This window comes from Psammomys obesus, unplaced genomic scaffold, assembly GCF_907164565.1.
Source record: "Psammomys obesus unplaced genomic scaffold, mPsaObe1.curated_primary_1811, whole genome shotgun sequence".
Taxonomy (NCBI): Eukaryota; Metazoa; Chordata; class Mammalia; order Rodentia; family Muridae; genus Psammomys; species Psammomys obesus.
The window spans coordinates 32,711,408-32,738,767 of NW_026596069.1; the positions used below are offsets into that span (position 1 = coordinate 32,711,408).

The 27,360-nt window shown below is 40.3% G+C and overlaps 1 protein-coding gene across 1 annotated transcript in view; it reads left to right on the plus strand.

Annotated features, from left to right (window-relative positions):
* The window catches only part of Ssbp2 (single stranded DNA binding protein 2), a 282,752-nt gene that overhangs the window by 97,179 nt on the left and 158,213 nt on the right, over window positions 1-27,360 (plus strand). The window contains exon 4 of the mRNA XM_055625331.1: window positions 16,279-16,340. Within this exon, the coding sequence (XP_055481306.1) occupies window positions 16,279-16,340 (62 nt within the window). The remainder of the gene's footprint in view (window positions 1-16,278; window positions 16,341-27,360) is intronic.

The following is a 27,360-nucleotide window of genomic DNA, read 5'->3' on the forward strand; positions in this document are numbered from 1 at the left end:
CTTTTGTGGTTCAAAGGCTGCCCTAGGGCTTAGCTAATTTTTCTTCACTAGGAGACACATCCTGTCACATACAGAAGCTCTGTTTCAGTTAGCTGAGTGCTAGTCTTATAGAGGTGAGCCACCATGCCTAGCGAGTACCAGTATATCTAGAAATAAATATGTGTATTGGTTTTTTGGTTTTTGACACAAATTTTATTGTACATATTGTTCACCACTTTCATTTTTTGTTTCCCTCATTAGATTTAGAAACTTAGATTTCATTGGTTAAAAAATGTCAAAATTCTTTCATGGCTGTAGAATATTTTCTTCTGTGAAATGTCTCATGATCTATTATAATTTAGGAAGCCCACAATAGGTGGCCATTTAGTTTTTCCTGTGTTTTACAAATGCAAAAAAAAAATGCTTAAAATGAAAACATAAAATATGGAAGTATGTAAAGTGTTACACACTTAACAATTTTTATGTATTTATTTTGTAAAGTTCTGGGGATAGGGATAGTTTTTAGTTTTAAATGGGCGACCGTTAAGAACCTGATGAAGAGTAAATGGGCCCTCACCTTAGAAAAATAAATATTGTCTTTTTTTTTTTTTTTTTTTTGCCAATTGTCAAAGGCTCCCTAATCCTGTAACCCAGTTATTGACCCAGATTTAAAATAAAAATCTCTGATATAAAAACAGTAACTAGATATGGTTGAAAGGTTTTCTTTACTGCTAATATTGTTTTTCTCCTTTTCCTCAAGTGAAAATGGATTGTAGTTTTACACACACACACACCCACTTCTACCTTCAAAGCCAATCCCATATTTTCATGGGATGTTTGATTAGTCTTGTGAGGCAAGATCTCTACCCAGCAGACTTTACCTGATCGTGTTTATGGGATGGTCCATAGGAGCATTGCTGTATGAGATAGCATGTAACATGTGCCATAAGCCATGCTTTACAGCAGTTCATGTGCATTTTGTTCATGATTCAGTGTTTGGTTCTTATGTAGAAATGTTCAGAATGATAGGATATAAGATAGAGCCAGCATAATCACAGACAGGACCCCCATATCCAAAATATGGCAGAAGAAAAAGTTTTGGCACTTACATGGAAGTTATAGTTGGATAGAGATTGTAGCTGGTTATGTAGTAAGAAGAGAAGTGGGTATGACATTTGAAAAAGAAAAGCATCCGAGAAGGAAAATACATATCATGACTGGAACAGAGGAAGAAGTAAAACTCATTAAGGACAGAGAACTTGCTGGCATAGATGTCATCCAAGCACAGAGATGGGCCTCGGGCCCACAGTGTAGCACTCAGGAACAGACACAACCACTTAGAACAAGTGTTTCTACCATGTCAGCCAACATGGGCATGTTCCGGTCATTTGCCAACACACTGAGTATTAATGCCGGGTAGCTACAACAAATGCATACATGAATTAATTTTAAGGTGGAAATGATCCATTTCCCTTTTCCCGAAGATAGTTGTAAATTTGGTCTGATTTATTTAATATACACATGCTCTGTGCACATACACACACCTTTGCTTTTAAGAAAAACCTTTTCCTATTGTGCATATCGTTCTCCTTTCAGCTTGCTAAACTAGTAGAGCACGCCCTTTCCTTGGGGATACAGCCTGTTTGTGTAATGGCCTCTCGCTGCTCTGGGAACATAGGTATCACACTTGTTTCCGATGTTCATTTCCCCCCAGCCATTTGCCCCTTTGTGAGAGGATTTCATTCTCTTCATAAGTAAGCTCTGTGGGCTAGTGATGGCTTAGAAATAGCAGTATCACTCAGTATGGAAACATTTGTGGCTTCAAGTGTTGTTCACTCAGTAACTGTAAAAGAAAGGCTTCTATGATAGACCAAAGTCCGAGCGGCTTCTGGCCCAGACCTGTATTTGAAAAGGGAAAGATGGACTCTAGTCGTTCTCTGTAAATGATGTTACCCCGGTGAGAGCAAGGACACGTGATGGAATGCTTTAAAAACACAGTTTATCCTCAGGCTTTTTTTTGGCTAAAAGGCTGCATCACTAAAACAGACGGCTTCTTGGGGTACATTAACTCTGACGTGCATGAAGGAGACCGAGTCTCATCTTACCTCAAGTGCACCTTGCACTGAGTCCTCATGTAATTTCACTTTCTGTTTTTAATTAAGAACTGGCTGTTTTATTTCATGAGCATATTGTGCAAAGCCACAGCAAACTGGCATGAAGTATGAGAACAATATTTTGAAAAACTTGTTATTTCTAAGATTGAGTTAATTCTAGTGATCAGAATATTACTGTGTTTGGGGCATATTTGTGATCTTATGCCCGTTCATGAAGACTTAAGCCAGCAAAGAGCAATAAAACCCATACAGGTGGTATGGCAAAAACTTGAGAGAGCTTGGACTAAATTATATCTAGTAGGACTTGAGAGTTTTATTTCTCATCAATCTTAACATTTTTCTTGTGTGTGTTTATGAACCAGTGGATATAATAAGTAGCTTAAATGATCAGATACAAGGAGACAAAAAATACAACTTCTTTTCTGTTACTACTTAGGAGAATTCAAATTAAAATTTGTCTTACGTTTATATGATACATTTGTGTTTATTCACATTTAGTCTTCCCAACTTCATTGATTTCACAAGTTTTTATTTAAATTTTTTATGATTGGTTTATATGTATATATTTACTTTTTTTTAAAATAAAGACATACTTGTTTATTAGTTGTTTACCTTAAAATTCCAACTCATTTACATATTATATACCTACAAATTCTAGATTAAGGTAGCAAATTAAACAAAATTTTCTCACTTCTAACCTCTGTCCATCATAGTCAACTGTATAATTTGAACCTCCATTCTGAAGCTGTGGAACGTTACTTATGCCTTTAAACTCTTATCAATTACATTGTTGTGAACTTACACAGTATTTAAAAAAATGACAGATTTGAAACTACAAAAACTGTTAGCTTTGTATCCTCTTTCATGACTCATTTTTATGTGCATTTAGTCCTTCCTCATTATCCAATATTATGCTGTATCTTCTTATTGAATGTTAACCTATACTCACAAGGACAGGTGTTTCCACTATAGGCAGCGTTCTAGGAAGCATGCATTTCTTTTTTTCTGAATTTGGGTGACTTCATTCTGTATTATACATTCTACGTCCACTGAAAATTTTTTTCTTTTATTTATTTTTTTAGTAATTACAATTTATTTACTTTGTATCTCAGTTATAGCTCCCTCCCTCTTCCCACCCTTCCTCCCTCATCTCCTCCCATGTCCCTCGCCCAGTCCACTGATTGGGGAGGACCTCCTCCCCTTCCCTCTGACCCTTGCCTATCAGGTCTCATCAGGACTGTCTGCATTGTCTTCCTCTGTGGCCTGGTAAGGCTGCTCTCCACTCAGGAGGAGGTGATCAAAGAGCCAGCCACTGAGTTCATGTCAGAGAGAGTCCCTGTTCCCATTAATAGGGTACCCACTTGGAGGCTGAGCTGCTATGGGCTACATCTGTGCAGGGGTTCTAGGTTATCTCCATGCATGGTCCTTGGTTGGAGTATCAGTCTCAGAAAAGACCCCTGGGCCCAGATAATTTTGGTTCTGTTGCTCTCCTTGTGGAGCTCCTGACCCTTCCAGTTTTTTCTATCTTCCCCTTCTTTCATATGATTCCCTGCACTCTACCCAAAGTTTGGCTGTGATTCTCAGCATCTGCTTTGATACTCTGCTGGGTAGAGTCTTTCAGTGGCCCTCTGTGGCAGGCTCTTGTCTTGTTCCTTATTTTCACCTTCTTCCGATGTCCATCCCATTTGCCTTTCTGAATGAAGATTGATCATCTTACTCAGGTCGTCCTTGTTTAGCTTTTTTAGGTGTACAGATTTTAGTATGTTTATCCTATATTATATGATTAATATCTACTTATAAGTGAGTCTATACCCTGTGTGTCTTTCTGCTTCTGGGATACCTCACTCAGGATGATCTTTTCTAGCTCCCACCATTTGCCTGCAAATTTCATAATTTCCTTGTTTATAATTGCTGAGTAGTATTCCATGTATAGATGTACCACAATTTCTGTATCCATTCCTCAGTTGAGGGACATCTGGGTTGTTTTCAGATACTGGCTATTAGGAATAAAGCTGCTACAAACATGGTTGAGCAAATGTCCTTGTTGTGTACTTGAGCCTCTTTTGGTTATATGCCTAGGAGTGGTATAGCTGGATCTTGAGGAAGTACTATTTCTAATTGTCTGAGAAAGTGCCAGATTGATTTCCAGAGTGGTTGTACAAGTTTACATTCCCACCAGAAATGGAGGAGGGTTCCACTTTCTTCACATTCTCTCCAGCGTGTGTTGTCACTTGAGTTTTTGATCTTAGCCATTCTGATGGGTGTAAGGTGAAACCTCAGTGTTGTTTATTGCATCTCTCTGATGGCTAAGGACGTTGAATATTTCTTTAAATGTTTCTCTGTCACTTGATATTCCTCCTTTGAGAATTCTCTGTTTAGCTCTGTACCACATTTTTTAATTGTATTACTTGATTTGTTGCTGTTTAACTTCTTTAGTTCTTTATGTTTTGGATATTAGCCCTCAGTCAGATATAGGGTTGGTTAAGATCCTTTCCTAATCTATAGACTATAGTTTTGTTCTGATGACATTGTCTTTTGCTTTACAGAAGCTTTTCAATTTCATGAAGTTCCATATATTGATTGTTGCTCTTAGAGCCTGTGCTGTTGTTCAGGAAGTTGTCTCCTGTGCCAATGAGTTCTAGGCTCTTCTAACAGGTTTAGAGTATCTGGTTTTATGTTGAGGTCTTTGATCTACTTGGACTTTAGTTTTGTGCAGAGAGATAAATATGGATGTATTTGTATTTTTTTATATGTAGACCTCCAGTTACACCAGCACCATTTGTTGAAGATGCTGTCTTTTTTCCATTGAATGGTTTTGGATTCTTTGTCAAAAATCAAGTATCCGTAGTTGTATGGGTTTATTTCTGGGTCTTCTATTTGAGTCTTTTGATTCACCTTTCTGTTTCTACACCAGTGCCATGTAGTTTTTATTACTATTGCTCGTAGTATAGCTTGAGAGCAGGGATGGAGATACCTCTAGACAATCTGTTGTTGTACATGATTGTTTTTATCAATTCTGGGTTTTTTGTTTTTCCATATGAAGATGAGAATTGTCTTTCAAGGTCTGTAAAGAATTGTGTTGATATTTTGATAGGAATTGCATTGAATCTGTAGATTGCTTTTGGCAGGATAGCCATTTTTGCTATGTTAATCCTATCGATCCTTGCGCATGGGAGAACTTTGCATCTTCTGATATCTTCTTCAGTTTCTTTCTTTAGAGACTTGAAGATTTTTTCAAACAGGTCTTTCACTTGCTTGGTTTGATTCATACTAAGGTACTTACGTTATTAGTGACTATTGTGAAGGGTGTTGTTTCCCGTTCTCAGCCCTTTTGTCTTTCATATACAGGGGGACTACTGATTTGTATTCCCTTGATCTCCTTTAGTTGTCTTATTGCTCTAGTTAGGCCTTTAAGTACTATGTTGAAGAGATATGGACAGGTGGGTAGTCTTGCCTTGTTCCCGATTTCAGTGGGATTGATTTAAGTTTCTCTCTATTTAGTTTGATGTTGGCTATAGGCTTGCTGTATATTGTCTTTACTATGTTTGGGTATGTATCCCTGATCTCTCCAAGACTTCCAACATGAATGGGTATTGGATTTTGTCAAATGCTTTTTTGGCATCTAAGGAGATGATCATGTGGTTTTTCTCCTTTAGTTTTTTTTATATGGTGGTTTACATTGATGGAATTCCATATGTTAAATCACCTCTGAGTGCCTGCGATGAGGCCTACTTGGTCATGGTGGATGATATCTTTTATGTGTTCTTGGATTTTGTTTGCAACTATTTTATTGAGTATTTTTGCTTCAGCGTTCATAAGAGAGATAGGTCTGAAGTTCTCTTTTGTTGTGTCTTTGTGTGGTTTAGGTATCAAGGTGACTGTGGCTTCATAGAATGAGTTTGGTAATGTTACTCTGTTTCCATTTTGGGTAATAGTTTGAAGGGAGTTGGAATTAGCTCTTCTTTGAAGGTCTGGTAGAATTCTTTGCTGAAACCCTCTGGCCCTGATTTTTTTTTTTTTTTTTTTTTTTTTTGGAGGGCAGACTTTTGATGACTGCTTCTATTTCCTTGTGTGATATAGATAGGACTATCTAACCTATTTAACTGATCTTGATTTAATTTTGGTAAATGGACTCTATCAAGAATATTGTCCATTTCATTTAGATTTTCAAATTTTGTGGCATATAGGCTTTTGTAGTAAGAATGATTGTTTGGATTTCCTCAGTGTCTGTTGTTATGTCCCTCTTTTCGTTTCTGATTTTGTTGATTTGGATAGTTTCTTTCTTCCTTTTTGTTTGTTTAAGGTTTTGTCTATCTTGTTGATTTTTCTCGAAGAACCAGCTCTTGGTCTCATTGATTCTTTGAATTGTTTTGTTTCTAAATCATTGATTTCAGCCCTGAGTTTATTTACAATCGTCTACTCCCTGGGTGTGTCTGCTTTTTTTTCTAGGGCTTTTCGGTTAAGTTGCTTGTATGAGATGTCTCAAACTTCTTTCTGGAGGCACTTAGTGCTATGAACTTTCCTCTTAACACTGATTTCATTGTGTCCTATAAGTTTGAGTAAGTTGTGCCTTTATTTTCATTGAATTTTAGGAAGTCTCTAATTTCTTTTTTCATTTCTTCCCTGACCAAGCTGTCATTGAGTAGTGAGTTGTTCAATTTCCATGTGTGTGTAGGCTTTTTGCTATTTCTATTTTATTGTGGTCCAGCTTTAGTCCATGGTGGTCAGATAGAGTACAAGGGATTATTTCAATCTTTTTGTACCTGTTGAGGCTTGCTTTGTGAACAACTATATGGTCTATTTTGGCAAAGGTTCCATGAGGTTCTGAAAAGAAGGTGTATTCTTTTGAATTTGGGTGAAAATTTCTGTAGACATCTATTAGGTCCATTTGATTTAGGGACTCTGTAAGTGCCTTTATTTCCCTATTTAGCTTCTGTCTAGATGACCTGTCCCTTGGTGAGAGTGGACCACCACTCTTAAGGTGTTGGGATTGATGTGCGATTTAAGCTTTAACAATGTTTCATTTAGAATTGTAAGCCCTCTTCTTGTATTTGGGGCATAGATGTTCAGTATTATGATGTTCTACTGGTGGATTTTTCCTTGGATGAGAATGTAGTGCCCCTCCTTATCTTTTTTGATTAATTTTGGTTGAACATCTATTTTATTAGATATCAGGATAGCTACCCTAGCTTGTTGTCTGAGTCTATTTCCTTGAAATACATTTTTCTAGCCCTTTACTCTTAAGTTAGAGTTTTTCTTTTTTGCAGAGAGGTGTTTCTTGGATGCAGCAGAATGTTGGATCCTGTTTCTGCAACCATTCTGTTAGTCTGTGTCTTTTTATTGGAGAGTTGAGTCCATTGATGTTGATAGATAATAGTCACCAATGAATGTTGCTTTTATTGTGGAGTTGGTGGTGTTACTGTGACTCATTGCCTATTGTCTTTTATTTTTTGTTGTGGAAGTTGTCTGTATCTTACATTTTCTTGGGTATAGTTCTTTTCATCGGATTATAATTTTCCTTCTAGTATCTTCTATAGGGCTGGTTTGCTGTATAGATATTATTTAAATTTAGTTTTGTCATGGAATATTTTGTTTTCTCCATCTATGTTGATTGAACGCTTTGCTGGGTGGAGTAGTCTGGGTTGGCATCTGTGGTCCCTTAAGGTCTGTATGACATCTGCCCAGGTCCTTCTGGCTTTCACAGTTTCTGTTGAGAAGTCTGTTGTGATTCTGATAGGTCAGCCTTTATATGATACTTGGCTTTTTTCGTGGCTTCTTTTAATATTTTGTCTTTGTTCTGTAGATTTAGTGGTTTGACTATTATGTGATGTGAGGAGTTTCTTTTCTGGTCTAGTCTATTTGGTGTTATGTAGGCCTCTTGTATGTTTATAGACATCTCTTTCTTCACGTTGTGAAAATTTTCTTCTATGATTTTCTTAAAAATATTTTTTGAAACTTGGAGCCTAGAATCTTCTTTTTCGTCTATTCCTATTATTCTTAGATTTCTTCTTTTCATAGAGTCCTTAATTTCTTGGATGTTTTATGTTTGTAACTTTTCCGATTTTACTTTTTCTTTGAGAGATGTACCAATTTCTGCAAGTGTATCTTCAGCGCCCGAGATTTCTCTCTTCCATCTCTTGTATTCTGTTGGTGATGCTTCCCTTTGTGGTTCCTGATCTTTTCTCTAAGTTCTCCAGCTCCAGGGTTTTTTCTGTTTGTGTGTTCTTTATTGATTCTAAATCTGTTTTTATGTCTTGCACCATTTCCTTCATCTGTTTGAATGTGGATTCCTATCTTTCCATGATGGTCTCTATTTTTTTGTTTGTTTCCTCTCTATATGCCACTACTTTTGCCTCTGTTTGGCTGTATTTGCTTGCATTTCTTTGAGAGCTTTATTTCCTCTTTATGTGCCTCTAATAACTGGATAAGCATAGATTTGAGATCATTTTCCTGTGTTTCCAATGAGTTAGCATATCCATTGATTTTCGGGGGTTGCTTGTGAAGCCATGGTATCTTGCTTTTTTTTTTTTTTGGATGTGTTCTTGTGTCAACCTCTAGCCATCTGCTTATCCATAACCTTCACTCTTTGTTCCTGGAGTCTGCACTTCAGACTGGGTCTGTCTGTCTCTGGTGTATGGAGTATTCTTCAGGAAGATGAGAGAGGTCCACTGGTTTGATAGTGGCTGTTGGTATTTCAGCTGTAGCCTAGGGAGGAAGGTCTAAGGCGAATGTGTGCAAGTACAGACGTGTGTGGAGATGTGCCTTTTGGGACAGGGTGCTGTCGTATATAGATGCCTGGAAGGGTGGATCCTAATTTCAGGAGGTGGAGCAGGTGCTGGCACTTTGCAGGCACAATGCTCATGCGCAGATGCCCTGAATACCTCAGTGGATTCAGGCATGCTGCACTGTCCTCCTGGTATTCAGGTCTGCGTGGGCTCTAGGAATTGTTTGTCTGAATTGCACTGGGAGACCCATAGAGCAGGGGCTTCAATGTTGAGAACTCTGTCCCAAGGATCCCAGTGCTGCCCATAGTGGGGTTGTGGATGGGAGGGATCCGATGTCTGGCTGCTAGTGTAGAGGGATCTTGGTTCTGGGGCTCTGAGAGCACTCATTCTCTCACAGGCCTAATAGAAAAGCACACAGGTTCCCCCTGTTTTCCTGGGCCCGCAGGAGCAAATGAGAGTGTAGGTGATCTGTCAGCTTAGTGTTGTCCACTGTTTAGCCACTAGGCAGGGTAGCTGCCTCTGCAGTCTCAGTATCTGAGCACAAAGGTTCATGCTTGGCTTAGCCACTGCCAGGTGGCCGCAGCCCTGGGAAGCCGGCCTGTGCTGTCTCAGTCACACAGCGTGGAGGCTTGTGGTTGGGGCAAGGGGAAGTGCAGGGGGATTGAATATTCGCCACTCCCAGTCCCTTGAAATGTCCACGGGTGACCTGGATCCAAACGGTCTCAGCTCACGGGTTGTCCCCTCTTGCCCAGGAAGCCTCAATGTGGATGTTCTGGCTTAAGCTGCCCCTATACTCACCAGTTTCGGAATTTTAGATCCTGTGCCCCTCAGATACAGTGGTGCCGCCATCTTGGACTCTTCCTACCCCCTCCACTGATTTTCTTGCAAATTTTATGAGTGCACATTTTCTTAAGAGCTGTATAATATTTAATTTTATTTTCATCTGACATGTATTTTCATTTATTTTTAACTGAAATAGAATTACATTACTTCCCCCTTTCCCTTTCTTCCCTCCACTCCTCCTAGTTACCCATCCTAGGGCCCCTCCAATTCACTCCCCGAACTCACATTGAAAGCCTCATGTCCTTTACGACTTTTACAAAATTTTCCTCATCCATTTGCATGTTGATGTCTAGGTTTGTTACATTTTCTTGCTATAAGTAAATAGAACAGCAGGGAGCATGGCCATGTAGATATCTCTATGTAAGGAAATAGAGTTCTCTGGACATACTCCAGGAGTGGAATAACGGGGTCATATGACAGTTCTATTTTTAATTCTTTGAGGAACCTCCTATACCTATAACGGCTATATTAGTTTGCACTCCAACCAGCAGCAAATAGCTCCTTTCCTTACATCTTAACCAATGTCTGGTATAAGATTTCTTAATGCATTCTGACTGGGTGAGATGGTATTTTTTAGTTTTATTTTGTATTTCCCTGATGACAATAGAAGTTGAACACTTTTAAAATAGTTAGACATTTGGGTTGTTTGTTTGTTTGTCTGTTTTATTTTAACTGCCTGTTTATTTCATCAACCCATTTCTTAACTGGCAGTTTTAGTTTCTTGGCATTGAATTTCTTTCTTTCTTTCTTTTTTTTCTGTAAAGTATGGATGTTAGCCCCCATCTGAAGTGTAGCTGGGGAAGTTTTTTGTCCCATTCTATGGGCTATTTGCTCTACTGATAGTTTCCTTTTAATGTCATGTAGTCCCATCTGTTGATACTGGGTGATCATTCGTTCCTCTGCTAATGAAGTCCCATTCAGAAAGTTCTTGCCTTCCCCAATGTCTTGAAGAGTATTACTTATGTTTTCTTCTAGAAGTTTCAGCATTTTTATTTTCATTTTTGTTTTAAATTGAGTTTTAAACTTACCTTGATCTGCTACCTGCTTGTTCATGTAGCCTCAGTATTCTCTCTTAAAGCTTTTGTTCTTACTCTAACAGTATATTAGGACTCTCTTAAATATGTTGTAGTCTTCTATATTGGTCTATAATTACCAAAACAAGAGATTTTTCTCTCTAAGCCAGACTGTACTTTTATTTCTAATCACAAAAATTATAAAGCCTCCCATTAAAGTGCAAAGACTTTATTCTCCACCGAGGTGCCAAGCACTCACCCGTCTAGCGAGTGTGAGCAAGGTTCACCTGAGATCTTCCAGCAGTACAGCACCTACAGTAAGCTCAGAGTTAGCTCAGAGTTAGGGCAGAGACCCATCAGACCACCTACCAGGAAGCTGAGCATCTGGCAGGGACCACTGGGAAAGAGGATGGATGTTCAGCCTCCCCCTCCCAGGCCAGAAAAACATGCTGATAGCCGACCACAGGTGCGTGAATCTCTAGTCAAGGCTCAGTGCAGAGTACAGGGATACTGGTCCTCCTTCCATCAGCTCTGAAAGGAGCAGGCTTCCCCGACACCTATTTTTAAGAATACAGCTTTAACTACAACAGAAGGATCACAAGCATTTGTTTAGAATTCTGGCTTTTAAGAGATTTGGAAATGTCACATGTTAATTTTCACTTCTGGGAGGAATCGCAGGTTTTTGCTGCTGTTTGCTTAGAAACAGTCTTGGTCCATTGATTTGGCAGTGGAGGGAGAATCAGTGATTGGATGTCTGTGGTAAAATCGGAGATCTCTTCCTCTTCAGAGGACTCTTCCAAGGTTATGTGCCTTGAGTCTCCTACCTCACCAGAGGCCAGGCCAGCTCCCTGAACCCCAGACGACCTGGAGCCAGATCAGAGGTCACACACATTGACAGAGCTCTAGCCCAGAACTTAGGCAGAAAAGCCCTGCTTGACCAGAGGCCATCCAGACCATCAGATCAGAAATCCAGCCCCCAACTTGGGTGTATATACTCTATTCAACCACAGGCCACTCAAGCAAAGAGAACAGAGAGAAAACAGAAATCAATGCACAAAACTCCTACCCAACAAAGACAAGCACAGAAATCAGCGCCTAGATCTATAATCACCCTAAACCCAGATGTCTAGATACCAGTGTCAGAACACAACCAACAACAGCCAGGGCAATATGGCACCACCAGAACCAAGACATCCTGTGACTGTTCCAACACAGCTGAAGCACAGAACAATCAATCAATCAATTAAAGATAAAACCTTCAGACCAACTTTATGACAATAAAAGCGGTCCTTAAAGAGGAAATGAATATAAATCCCTTAAAGAATTGAGGAAAATATTGAAAAATTGAAGGAAATAAATAAATACATCCCTCAAAGAAAATGTTAAATCTAAAAAGCCTTCCTGACATGAAACATCCAGGAAACCTGGACATTATGAAAAGACCAAACCCAAGAATAGTAAGAATAGAAGAAGATTCCCAGCTCAAAGCCCCAGAACATATTTTTAACAAAATCATAGGAGACAATTTTCCTAACCTAAGGAAGGAGATGCCTGTAAAGGAACAAGAAACTTACAGAACTTCCAAATAGATTGGACCAGAAAAGAAAGTCCCCTCACCACATAATAATCAAAACACGAAATGTACAGAACAAAGACAGACTATTAAAAGCTGCGAGGGAAAAAGGCCAGGCAACATATAAAGGCATGCCTATTAGGGTTACACTCGGCATCTCTTTTCTTTTTTCTTTTTCTTTTTCTGTTTTGTCTTGTTTTTTGAGACAGGGTTTCTCTTGGCTGTCCTGGACTCATTTCACTTTGTAGACCAGGCTAACCTTGAACTTACAGTGATCCACCTGCCTCTGCCTCGTGAGTGCTGGGACTAAAGGCGTGTACCATCATGCCTAGCTTACACTAGACATCTCAATGGAGACTCTAAAGCCAGAAGGGTCTGGACAGATGTGCTCCAGACTCTAAGAAACCACAGATGGCAGCAAAGACTATTATACTCAAGCAAAACTTTTGAGCATAGGTGGAGAAAACAAGATATTCCATGATAAATTTAAACATATCTAGCCACAAATCCAGCCCTACAAAGGGTACTGAAAGGAAAACTTCAACCCAAGGAGGTTAACTACACTAACAAATACAAAGGCAATAAATAATCTCACACTAGCAAAACTCAATAAAAGAAAACACACAGAAACATATCACTACCACCAACCACCAACAACAATAAAATAACAGGAATAAATAACCACTGGTCCTTGATAGTTTCAATATCCCAATAAAAAGACACAGACTAACAGAATGAATGAGAATATAGGATTCATCATTCTGCTGCATCCAAAAACCATACCTCAACATCAATGATTACCTGAGAATAAAAGTTTGAAAAAAGATTTTCCAAGCACACGGAACTGATCTACCTCAAGAACCAGCCATACCACTCCTGGGCATATACCCAAAGATGCTCAAACCATGTTCATAGCAGCTTTATTCACAATAGCCAGAAACTGGAAACAACCTAGATGTCCCTTAACCAAAAAAGTTATGAAAAAAAAAGTGGTACATTTACACAATGGAATATTATTCAGCTGTTTAAAAAAAATCATGAAATTTGCTGGCAATTGGATGGAAATTAGAAAAACTCATCCTGAGTGAGATAACCCACACTCAGAAAGACAAACATGGTATATTCTCACTTATAAGTGGATATTAGCTGAAAAGTCAAGGATAATCAATGATACAGTCAACAGACCCAGAGAAGCTAAGTAACAAGGAGGGCTTAAGTGGGGACTTAAGAATCTCCTTGGGAAGGGGAAACAGATTTCAAGAGTGGACTGAGGTGAATGGAGATGGGAACATAGGAATTGGGTGATGGGGGATGCAGGAAGAGAATACTGGGAAAGATGACTGAAATTGGGGCCCATTTCAGAGGTGAAATATAATCCAAGTGCAATGGAAACCATGAGGGTGACACTAGCAAAAACTCCTAATATTGGGAAACACAAAACCTGAACAAGCCATCCTCTGTAACCAGGCAAAGCCTCAAGTGAAGGATTGGGACCCAGCCACAAAACCTCCAACCTACAGTTTGTCATGCGGGCAGGACATGCTGGGACTAGAGTGTAGATAAATCATCATCAGAAACTGAAGAGACTTCATCCAGCAACTGGTAGAAGCAGATGCAGAATCCCACGGCCCAGTATTAGGTGGATCTTGGGCAGTGCTCTGGAGGAGGAGGAGGAGGGGGAGGAGGAGGAGGAGGAGGAAGAAAGACTGAAGGAGCCAGAGGGATCCAGGATACCACAAGAACACAGCCTACAGAATCAGCAGACGGGGACTCAAGTGGGCTCAGGGACCGGGGTGCCTGTAAGGCTCTGACCTAGGTCCTCTGCACATCTGTTGGGGTTGTGTAGCTTGGTGTTCCTAACAACGAGAGCAGGGGCAGTCTCTGACTCTGTGGCCTGCTTTAGGGATCCTTTTCCTCCTACTGGGTTGCTTATTCAGCCTTGAGGAGAGAGTATCTGCATGATCTTATGGTAGCATGTTATGCTGTGTTTGGTTGATGCCCCCGGGAGTCCTGCTCTTTTCTGAGGGAGAGGGAGGGAGAGTGGGTCTTGGGAGCTGGGGAAGAATATGTGCCCCCATCTAGAACGAGTTTGTAGTTACCCAGCTGGCTCCAGAAGCTTCTTCCTGAAACCAAGCAGGACACCTATAACCTTTTGCAGTAATCTCCACATGTGCACTTTGTGCTCACTTCGTTCTGGGTATTATGGCGGGTGGGGACATGCAGAGAGGGATGTGGCCTCCAGTGTTCTGCACTTCCTCAGCTTAACAAATTCTCAACTGCCCAGCTCCTTTGCACAGCCTTCCGTTCTCTGCTCAGCCTCCAGTGTTCCCACAGCATGCTGTCCACTTTTCTCTGAGAGCAGGCGCTGCTGTGACCACCTGGTGATGTGTTTCCCCTAGGAAGGGAAGCTCCTCAGAGCCTGGAGTTCTTTTTTTTTGCTTACAACTAACTTTATTTTCTTCCTGGTTGTACATATTAAGGTGTATTACACCATTCTGATTAGTAAGCTAAATTTTGATTAGCATAAATATAAACACTTACTTGTTTCTGTGAGACACATCGCTCGTTTTTTGGTGTAGAAGACAATGATGCTTGAGTAGTTTCTTGTGAGAATGTCCTTCAGGGTCAGAGGAAATCATTCAACAGCTATAAGTTGCACTATTTCTCTATTCTGTATTTTAAGTGATGTCCTGACCGGCTTAATCCTTTGTAGCTAGGTGATTACTAGCTTGTTTTATAGATGAGAACACAGAGTCAAAGAAGAACCTTATCTTTTTCTTTGTTCACATAGCAAGGTGTAGAAATGCTAAACTTAATGTTTATAATTTTTTCCACAGAAAAGGAATGTAATTTATATATTCTTTCATGTGGTGCTGTGGTGTGCTGGTATCAGCCAGGATCCAGACATGTTAATTAAAAGCATACTAAATACATCAGCAGAAAGAATGTAATATAGGCAAGCAACTGCTCATTTAAAAAATCATAGAAGGAACATTTTTTTATATATGCATATATATTTATATATTATACAATAATGTTAATATATATATATATATATATATATATATATATATATATATATATATAAAATCATACATCCCCATAAGAAATCATCAGGGCTGAAAGATCAAATTGAAGGTTTTGATTATAAAAGCATGGATAAGAGATTTTGCATAGCTGAATTTTTTGTGTCCAAGGAGAGAGAAAGCTTTCTTGCTCTCAGTTGCTTCAGGAGCCCAGAGTAGCCTCCTGGAATTGGACTGCAGGTCTTAAAGAGAAGTTGTTGCTCTCACCTGTGTTTGTGCTTCCCAGTGGTCAGGAAGAAACTGGTCTACTTATGCTAGGAACAGGTGGGCACATGAGCTGCTATGTTCACTGTTTGCTGCTGGTGGAACAACCCTGCTGACTGCGTTAACACCTCCCTCCCTTTGCTACTTTCCGTCCACTCCCAGAAAATCTGTGTCCATGAGAATACGTTCAAGAGGGTAGTTAATGAATGACTAAGGTAGGAAACATATTCGTAGTGTCAGTTTAATTAATTAATAAATTAATTGAATCTTGTTTGCGCATGTGGTGCCTGCACATGCAGTTACCATATGTGGGAAAATGCATGTGCTATGGCATGCCTGTCGAGGCAGAGGAAACTCAGTGGAGTTCCCTTCTGTAGCCTCCTTGTAGGCTCCTCGGATTGAACTCTTGTCACCAGGCTTGCACAGAAGATGCCTTTCCTGGCTTAGTCACCTTTTAAAGACTATGGACAAATAATTTTGGAGCACCAACACATGATAAACCAACTGTTTATCAATGAACTGGTGGGAAGCAAATTCAAAATAATAATGGCAGCATCTTTTCACACACCAGTCTCCTAGTCACTGTGTGAGAGGAGTCCTTGGGAAACCTGAGCATAGAATAACGGGAAAATGATGAAGAACCTGAAATCTCCATTGCATTTCAAATGAGAACTACACTGCTTGCTAATGCATCCAGGTAGAACTACCGCATTTAAATTATTTATTTATTTTTCATTTTAGATAAGATGGGAAAAAAACATCACATTGGGGGAACCGCCAGGATTCTTACATTCTTGGTGGTGGTAAGTATCTTTTTCTTTCATTTTTACTGCTGCATTTCAGTAAGCTTTTTATGATCCCCTACTCTTGTTTTGTTTTTCGTTTTTTAAACTTATCAACTACAAGGTAGTATCTGAAAACAAAAACAACCTCAAGACCAACAATCTGTATTTAGTTAAAGATATTATTGATTCAAAATAGAGTTGGAGCTCGTATCTAGTATTTCAGCTGTGCTCGCTATATTTGTTTGTAGAGCTGCTATAAGAAATACCCCAGGTTACAGTGAAGCTTATTCCCTCAGGGTTGTAGAAGACAGAAGTCCACAATCAGGGTGCTGTTAGATCATTCAAGGAGGGTTGTCCTGGTCCTTTGGAGGCAGTGAATCTTTGCATGGTGGTGGGAGAGAGGGAAGGCAAGATATCTGTGTTTATTCTTGCAAGGTAACTAATCTCATCATGAGGGTCCTACCCTCATGATGTCAGCTAAATGTAATTATTTTCCAGAGACTCCACCTCAAAGTACCATCACACAGGGAGTCAGGACTTCAGCGTCTGAATTTGGCGAAGGTACAATTCATTCCATAGCAGTTTCCTTTCTTGTCTTGCTGTGGCGATGAGGATGGCACTTTCCTTGGCTCTTAACATACTAACTAGCTATAAAATTGCTTTCTGTAAAGAGGGCTGAGAGAGAAAAAAAAAAAAAGAGGGTTGAGAGTTGTCACAAGGATAAATCAGTAAATAGGCAGTTGTATGTGTTGGTATGCTAGCCACCTAACTTCTTTGAAGGAGGTCAGTGATCATAGTCAACAATAGGCTAGTTATATCTTAAAATGATAGCTGCTTGCCCAAGATAGAATCCATTTGCATGAAGGGGATAAGTTACAAATAATCAGGCACTGAAATAAGTTTGAGGTGGAAGAGTATATTCCTAAGAACAATTTATTGATACAGTGATCATCAGTTACTGTTCAAAGGTTTTTTTTTTTAAAGTTTTGCCTTGAAGAAATGATTTTTTAAAATACCTTTATATTTATTTGTATTTCTGTAATATAGTCGAAGCAAATTTTTAAAAGCTTTATTTGCTCATGAGGGTTTGAGTAAACATCTCTTTGAAAACTTAGTAAAATGTGTTTGTTGCATATTATCAATAAGCACTCAATAAATGACTTGTATGTGCCGTGTAGTGTATTTGACACTATGGACATACACATTACTATCTTATTAATTAAAGTCTTTGGGGAAAATAAATAGTTCAGTGGGTACCAAGAAAGAAGTGTCTTATGGGGCATATGCAAATTACTTTATAGACACATACTGCATACATCGACTGGAGGACTTGCTGTTTAAATTAAGACTAAGTATTAATAAAGAGATACCGAGAAACAGAAAAAGGAAATGTTTTGATAAATTATACCATCTTCAAGAATCTAGAGGTCAAGGAAAGAGAAAGCATGGTTTGTAGAGAGAATTGAAAGAGTTTCAGTGTGCTGGAAATTGAGGTGAGAGTGAGTTAGGGATTGAGCTGTATTAGCAAACTAGGAGTTTGAATACAGTTATATAGACAGTTCCAAGCAGCTACGTTTTGCGTAGGAGGGTAATCATGTCAATATACATCTTTGTAGTATCAGCTCCATAAAATAGAGAATGGATGGAGCTGGAATAAATCCAGAAGTAATAAACTGGTTTGCAGTATTTGCAGGCAAGTGTAGAGAATGGATGTGTGGGCCAGGGCATAAGCTACATGAGTGAATAGAGTGGAAGGATATGGCCAGTGGGACGTTGGCAGAATGTGCTGACGCTTGAAGCTTCCCAGTTTGTGAAGAGTACATGCTTCCAAGAGGATGTGCTGAACAGGCAGTTGGAGTATGGGTCTGCCATTCTGAGGAGAGGGAGATAAGTAAATGATGAGAGCAGAGAGAAGTGCATGTTGTACAGAACACTGGCATCATTAGTTAACATTTAAAGAGGAAGAGGAGACTATGAAGAAGATAAAGCCCCTAGAGGGGTAGAAGGAAAATCAGTAAAGACTGTGGCAGAAAAGCCAAAATAGGAGAGGGTTTTTATAAGCAAAGCAACAGCTTGCTGTCATCATTGTACCGGAAAGGTGGAGTCAGCAAGAAAGAATGTGTCCTCTTAGAGTCAGTGAAAGGTCATTAATGACTGACTGACTCATAGGAGTGCTGACTGAGATTGACTGAGAGGCCGAGGGTGGATACTGTGAGCCCATTCAAAGGCATTGGCTGTGGTGAGACAAAAGGGCTCCACCTGGAAAAGGGTCAGTTTGACTGGGGAGTTTTTATTTCATGTGGGAGAGTGCCAACAGTTCTGATGTTCATGCAGAGGAGGTGGCAGAGGAGCAGAGCTTGGTACTACAAGGGTAAGTAAGATGGAGGTGAGAAAAGAGTATATAATCACACAAGCACTGAGACATCAAAGAAAGAGGAGTCCATCTCCGTCACTGTGGTGAGAGGAGGTACAGGAAGGTTTGGAGGTTTGATGGTAAGAAATTTGCTTCTCATTCTCTGATATGATAGGATTTCTGGTGAGGGTGCTGGGGGTAGTGCGGTAGTGTAGTTTTAGAAGGGAAATCATTTGAAGTGTAGACTAAGGGGGATGAGAAAAGGGAAGGGAGGGGGCTGGGGAGATGGGAGGGGAGAGAGAAGAGATTGAGAGACTAGAAACACAGAAGGCCTTGCTAGCTAGTTCATATTGGTGTGTGCAGTCGTTGTGACACCAGTGTGCATAGATACCAGTGTGCTGTGATTCCCACAGCAGCAGTCGGTAGAGCAGAGCTTGTGATAAGCTAGGCTAGCTGGCTCTCAGTCTCTCTCTGTCTTCACATCTCTATCAGAAGCATTACTTGTAGCCTGGCCACTCATTTTCAGTACCTTCTTTAAAGGAAGGAAACAAAAGGCCTCTTTTAATGCCAGGCATATGGTTTCCTTTGTACAGTATTTATTCATCGTCAGTATTTATTCATGCCTCTCCAATAGAGGCATGTCTTAGTTGAAGTTCTGTGGTACTGGAACCTCACCTGGTCAGCTGTGGGTGTGGGGTGTGGGTTTCTTATATCTGTCACACACAGCAGGAGCAAGTGCAGGCCTTTGTTTGAACCCTGGTTCCTGTAATTGGACCAAGGTTCACTGCAGTCGAGCAGGGTCATTGTACTGTTCTGGGTTTAAAGCTGGTCTCTTGTATAATGCTAAAAAAATCAGAATTGTGATTTGATTGCTGAGTGATGGATTTAAGGTATTTAGATCTAGACTGTCTTTTTTTTTTTTTTTCCCTAGTAGAGGAGTTGAGCTCAGGATCTTGTGTGTACCGGGGAAGTGCTCTTTAGCCCTAAATTCTTGTTTTTGTTTTCAATTTTTTTTATTAATTACACTTTATTCACTTTGTATCCCCCCATAAGCCCCTCCCTCCTCCCCTCCCAATACCACCCTTCCTCCCTCTTCTTCACGCATGCCCCTCCCCAAGTCCACTGATAGGGGATGTCCTCCTCTCCTTCCTTCTGATCTTAGTCTATCATATCTCATCAGGAGTGGCTGCATTGTCATCTTCTGTGGCTGCTCTCCCCTCAGGGGGAGGTGATCAAAGAGCAGGCCCTCTTTATGTCAGAGGCAGTCCCTCTTCCCATTACTATGTAACCCACTTGGACACTGAACTGTCATGTGCTACATCTGTGCAGGGGTTCTAGGTTATCTCTACGAATAGACCTTGGTTGGAGTATGAGTCTCTGGGAAGACCCCTGTGTTCAAATTTTCTGGTTCTGTTGCTCTCCTTGTGTGGTTCCCATCCTCTCCAGATCTTACTATTTCCCACTTCTTACATAAGATTCCATGCACTCTGGCCAACAGTTGGCCATAAGTCTCAGCGTCTGCTTTGATAGTCTGCAGGGCAGAGCCTTTCAGAGGCCCTCTGTGGCAGGTTCCTAGGTTGTTTCCTATTTTCTTCTTCTTTTGATGTCCATCCTCTTTGCCTTTCAGGATGGGGATTGAGCGTTTTAGTCAGGGTCCTCTCTCTTGCTTAGTTTCTTTAGATGTACAGATTTTAGTAGGTTTATCCTATGTTATATGTCTATATGAGTGAGTATATACCATGTGTGTCTTTCTGCTTCTGGGACAGCTCACTGAGGATAATCCTTTCTAGGTCCTACCATTTACCTGAAAATTTCATGATTTCCTTATTTTTCATTGCTGAGTAATACTCCATTGTGTAGATGTACCACAATTTCTGCATCCATTCTTCAGTTGAGGGGCATCTGGGCTATTCCAGCTTCTGGCTATTAGATATAAAGCTGCTACAAACGTGGTTGAGCAAATGTCCTTATTGTGTACTTGAGCCTCTTTTGGATATATGTCTAGGAGTGGTATAGCTGGATCTTGAGGAAGCGCTCTTCCTTGTTGTCTGAGAAAGCACCAGATTGATTTCCAGAATGGTTGTACAAGTTTACATTCCCACCAGCAGTGGAGGAGGGTTCCCCTTTCTCCACAACCTCTCCAGCATGTGTTGTCACTTGAGTTTTTCATCTTGGCCATTCTGATGGGCGTCAGGTGAAATCTCAGGGTCTAACTGGATGTCTACATGTAGAAAAATGAAAATAGATCCATACTTATCACCCTGCACAAAACTAAAGTCCAAGTGGATCAAAGACCTCAACATAAAGCCAGACACATTAAATTGATTAGAAAAAAATAGTGGGGAATACCCTTGAACTCATTGGCACAGGAGACAACTTCCTGAACAGAACACCAACAGCATAGGCTCTAAGAGCAACAATCAATAAATGGGACCTCATGAAACTGAAAAGCTTCTCTAAAGCAAAGGTCACCGTCATCAAAACAAAATGACTGCCTACAGATTGGGAAAGAATCTTCACCAACCCTTTATCTGATAGAGGACTAATATCCAGTATATATAAAGAACTAAAAAAGCTGAAAAACAGAAACAAATCAAGTGATCCAATTAAAAAATGGAGAACAGAGCTAAACAGAGATTTCTCTGTAGAGGAATATCGAATGACAGAGAAACACTTACAGAGATGCTCAACCTCATTAGCCATTAGGGAAATGCAAATCAAAATGACCCTGAGAGAGCCCTAAATTCTGGGCTACCATTTAGACACTATCAAGTCTTATCATAGATATCTGTTCATATTGGATAAGTGGCTTAAAAGAGTGAACTTTTAGTTTTTCTCTTATTATTTTTTATGCCTATTTCATTTTTGCTATTTCTTCAATAAGTTAGCTTAAATCTACAGCACAGTGTCTGCAAAGTGACTTCCAGCACACTCTGTTCTTTCTGTTCTATACCTTAGCTTTTACATGAGATATCAGAGGAACAACATTTAACTTGCCCTTGTTCCCCTTTTTCTTCGTGACTCAGGGATTCAGAAGAACACCTTGGCTTCAAACATTTAATAACTTAACTTGGAGATATCAAATTAATTTTAATAATTGGCACATAAATATTTTTGACTTAAGTTTGTTGAACTTAAAATATGGCATTTGCAATATCTTAAAATTTTTTTAGATTTTTCTTCATAAAACTATCAACATGCTCTTTCCACATACTTCACACACATGAGTCATTGATGCTTAACAATTTGAAGTCAAGGGGTCTTCTGAGAACTGACAAAAGGCTTAGATTTACTCTTCTAGAAAAATGCCTGACTCATCATAATCCTTCCTGATCACTGTGTAAAGTGAAACTTACCAAGGGCTGAATTCAAATTCAGCAGATGTCTGGCCATCTTATATTCAGAGTTTAGAACTGGGCCTTGTGGTCTGATGAAGGAAGCACACTTGTATTAATGTCTCCTTTGACATTACCCAGGGACACTGTTGGTGCTGTTGGAGTCAAGAATTAGAGCTCTGCTGGTCAGTGGACCAGTGGTAACTTCGGGATTTCCTGTCACTTTTAAAAAGGATTTGAAACTGGAATTGTCGTTTTGTTTAAGCCTGCTTATCCAATACTTAGGAATTGCAAATTATGCCTCCCTCCAGAAAATCAGTGGTGGGCTAGATAAACAAGCCAAACAAACTATAACAGAAGTAAGTATTATGGTTTCCACAGAAACACAGGAACAGCACTCACAAACATTGAAGAGTAAGAAAGGGCATGGCAGAGGAAGGAAATCAGAGCTGAACTGAAAGTTAGGCAAGGGAAATTATCACGGGCAAATCATAACTACTCTAGGATCTCAAAAGGGGGTTCGCTGAACACTCAAAACGTAACAGGTAATTTGAACTAGTTGCTGTTGAGGTTGAAGTGGGAAAAGAGAGTGTACATAGCTAAGAAAAAAGGCAGAGGCCAGATTAGGAAGTTGTAGTCTGCGAGGATTTTGGAATTAACGCCCTAACATTTTAAACAAAGTGGATGCCGTGACTTGTTTTGCGCTTTTAGACAAGTAGTGGGCATCAACAGGGGATGGATTCAAGGTGAGAACAGACGTAGATTAATGTACGGTGCTTGTAATTGTGAGCTGGCAAGTGACAAGGAGAGCGATCCTGGATAACCATGTCAAATCATTTTGAGGTGAAGAGACAGGTTTCTGCCTCTAGATTTGAGAGGTGGGATGGACAGTAAGGCCATTAATGAGCTAAAGAAAACAGGACAGTGGGCTTTAGAACAGAGAGCATGCATTAGTTTGTATAAATTAAATTTTGAGGTGCCCAGTTACAGATACGCCTGCAAGAGTGAGTGGTCTGTGTCTTTAGCTCTGAGATAGCTTCATAACCATGTGGTACTTAACAGCATAGACCAAGCATTCATAGATAACGTTACCCAGTCGGACAATACAGGGCAGGGCTTGGGGTCAGGTGGGTGAAAAGATGGCTGGCAGTCATTGGAGTGTGCCTTTCAAGGGCCATCTTGAACCTGGACTCTTCTCTCTTGCTGCCTCTGTAACCTCTCTCCCCTTTCTTCTTCCTGGCTGTCTTGTGCCAAGCAGCCTCCTTCACTGCAACAGACATCTTCCTTACCATGCAGTCTCAGAGCTAGGGGTCACTGTTGGAGACCTTTGAAACTGGGATCCAAAACAAGCCCTTCCACCTTTAAGTTGATTTCTTTGGGGTATTTTGGTGCAGTAGTGAAGAGCATCTTAACATACGGTAAATATGAAATTTAGAAGTTTTTGAGATATTTTGGTACAGTAATGAAGAGCATCTTAACACATGGTAATATGAAATTTAAAAGACCATTGTAATTAATTTTTCCAGCTTGAGTGTTTCCTAGAGTAGTTTGAAGAATATGATGGTATGTGTAATGTTTCCAGAGTTAACACAACTAAGAGTGAAAAGTCAAAGACAAGAACAGGAGAGGTGAGATGTGTGGAAGCTACACAATACACATGCACACACAAACACACACACACAGACATACATACACAGACACACACAGACATATAAACACACACAGACACACAGATACAGGCACACATAAGCACACACACAGACACACACACACAGACATATAAACACACACACAGACACAGGCACACATAGGCACACACACAGACATACACAGACAGACACACAGGTACACACACAGACACATACATAGACACAGGCACACACAGACACACACACAAACACACACAGACACATAGACACACACAGGCACATACAGACACACACAGGCACGCAGACACACACAGGCACACACAGGCACACACACACACAGGCACACGCAGGCACACACACAGGCACAGACACACAGGCACACACAGACACACACATAGATACACACACAGACACTCATAGGCATACACATACAGATACACACACACACACACACACACACACACACACACACACACACACACAATACAAGAAATGAGAGCCGGTAGCCTTGGCGAGGAGAGGGGCTTGTGCTCTGGAGGGAAGTGGATGACTTGAACCTTGAGCTTTACTGCTAAGCTGATCTCCCCAGTCCCTTGTTTGTCCCTTTTTAACCATGGCAGAATGTGCAATTTTCCAAACTTCAGATATTACCTTCTTCTAGAGCAAGTATCCTTGGGAAATTAGCTTTCTCTTTGTATTTGTGACTAAATGTCCCCACTTCTTTCATTAATTATAAAAATACAAATTCCAAGAAATTTTCCTCTGAGGTAAATATCTTTTTAAAACCATGGGATTTGAAAACACAGGCTTACAAAAAACATTACATTTGATGGTATAATTTAAAACCGTTTAATTTAATATTTTAAATTAATTAAAATTTAATTAATTTTAAACTTAATTTAAGCATTTTAATTTAATAATATAAAAATGCAAACTACCATTTAAAATAATCTTAGGTCTATAAATTTATATTCTAAAATATGTAACTGACTAGTAAGATTATCATAACATAAGAACTTAGTCCATTTTACCTGACAGCTGAAATCAAATCTTAGAGTATGTCTTCGCTCTAATGATTTTAGAATGTAATGAATGACAGCAGATATAGCTAAGCATATCCAAATACTTGGGTGAAAATAGAACCATAGCACTCTTGAGCTGGCCTGCTGGAGAGGAGTGTTGGTGACTGGCTGACTGGTCCTTACTGTTGCTGTGCCTGGAGAGTCAGGGAATCACAGCCATGCAGTCAAAGATGAAGTAAGCATCACACAACACAACCTAGGTAGTACGTGGGACATGAGGACCGGTGTGGTGAGTACAAAATGGAAGAAACCGGAAACAAGATTTAAACAAATAAGCAATGGTTTGCAAAATGCTGCTTAGTTCATGCTGGCTGTCTGCTGCTGGGCATGCATGGGCCCACCCCAACGAGACGCCACTAGATAAAACTGACATTTCCTCTGCAGATATGTCGGTTGGAGATGGCTGGTTGTCTAGGAGTGGGAGCCGGGTCTGCTTCACCCCTCAGTGCTGAGCATCTGTGTGGCTTCAGCCTGTGCTGGGGCAGTGCACGCCCCGACAGCTGACTCTCTTGTGTCACTTGTCCTAACAGACTGTTTCTTTGAGTCTGTATCCCCTCTGGCTCTTAAGATCTTGTATTCTGCTGGGGAGGCTTACCTTTGAGGTTTTTGCTAGGCATCCTAAATTTTTCATTTCTATCTTTGATTTAGTCTGTGTTTTCTTTAATGATCTCTTTTCTACTTCATATCTTCAAAAGTTTTTTTTTTTTACTACATTTCACAGTCTTTTCATGCACTTCATTAAGGGATTTACACATAAAGTCTATAAGATCCTTGGACACATTCATAACTGCTGTTTTGAAGTTCTTGTCTTAAGCTATTTTGCAGTTCTCAGGGCTGCTGTAGTAGGGTTCTGGTGGAAACGTGTTGTCTTGGCTTTTCATGTTCATGTTTCACTACGGTGTGTAGGCAGTGGTGACTGAGATGATTCTAGGTTTGATACTGGGTCTTAACTTTCCTCTGTGTATCTTAGCAAGGTGTGGTGGCTGTGGACTCCCTGGTAGAGTTCAGGGACAGTGGGTGTCATAGAGGAATAGAGGTGGCTAATAGTGGGGCTGTGGTGAAGAGCTAAGGGGATCTAGTCCATACCAAGAGGCAGGGTCCCTAGGGTGTTGAGGTTGTGTTGGGAGCATGGGCTTCTGCAGTGGGAGAAAGACTCTATTTTGAGTGACAGGGATGAAAGGGCTGGGGGCCACCCTGTGTCTGTACCAAGTATTAGAGCCTCTAGGAAATGAATGTGAAGTGGGTGGAGGGGGACCTTCAAGCAGGCTGCTATAGGGCTGGCATGGTTAACGGAAGTGATCGAAATGGAGGCTAGAAAGAGAGTACAAATCACCTACTCAGATCACAGCCTGGTGTGGCTTCTGGGGTTCCCATATAGAAAGTGTTTCTAGGTATCCTCTGCAAATACGGAGGAATGGAGACAGAGCTGGGAGGTTAGTAGAAAGGAGCAAACCTGGGTTCCTGCCAAGGACGAGTGGCCTCCCTAAGGAAGGCAGCAGGGTTATTAGTCTCTGCCACAGAGTGGATTCTCCATCTTGCAGTGTCTCTAAGAGTTGAGGCACATTTCTGTATAGTGTGCCACGAGGGGCAGTTTGCATGCTGACTTGCTGACTGTGTAGGAAAGGACTCAGGATGTGCTCCTTCTGAGTTGTGTCTGCGTTAAGGCATCCTTGGACCACAGGCAGCAGCAGAGAAGCTGAGGGTTTGGTTATTGTGAGATACTGAGGAGCAAAATTAAGAGTATGAAGGTTACAGGCAGGATAAAGACTCATGGGATGGTGTCTTCCCTGCCATTTTTATATGCTGCTCACACAGCTGGATCTGTGTAAACCTGTCCATCATCAGAGCGAGGAGTCCTGAAACTTGAACTCTCAGTACTGTATGTAACTAAAAAGTTTAAGCTCAGGTTTCTCACCAAGTAACTCTACCATCCTAGGAAATTATTTAATTTCTCCTAGGTTTAAATGAAAAATGATGCTAATAATTAGGACCAAATGCAGGATTGTAAAACTTAGTACATGCTATTTGAATTTAATACAGATTCAATGGATGACACCTTATTAAACTTTAAAATATAAATTTTTCATTATTTCAGGAGCACTATAAGAATTTATAAAAATGGAACAAAATTTAATACTTTAAAAGTTACTACTGAAGACTCCTTACTGTTGCTGTGAAAAGTACCTTTGGTCTTGTGCATAGTTTTGTTCAACAGAGAGTGTGTTAGCATGCTTTCTGGTTGTGCAACAAATGCCTGAAACAGTCAACTTAACAAAGAGAAAAGCGTGACTTTTTGGTACCATTTTGGAGGTTGTGGCTTGTGACTTATGGCTCATCTTCTTTGCACTGAAAGTAGCTCACCATGAGGAGAGCACAGTCTGGAGCAACCGCTTGACCTGATGGACATAAAGAAGCTAGAAAGTGGAAGAGCAGGGTCTGGTGTCTCACCATCTGCTTCAAGGAAATTAGAAGACACCCTCTTTTAAAGTCCCTCCCCATGGCCCCACACCCTGCTCCCTACAAAATAGTGCCAGGCTGGGCAAGCTTTAACACAGGACATTTCAGATCCAAACTGTTGCAGGAATTATAGATACCTAACATTCATTTCTATATTTTGGG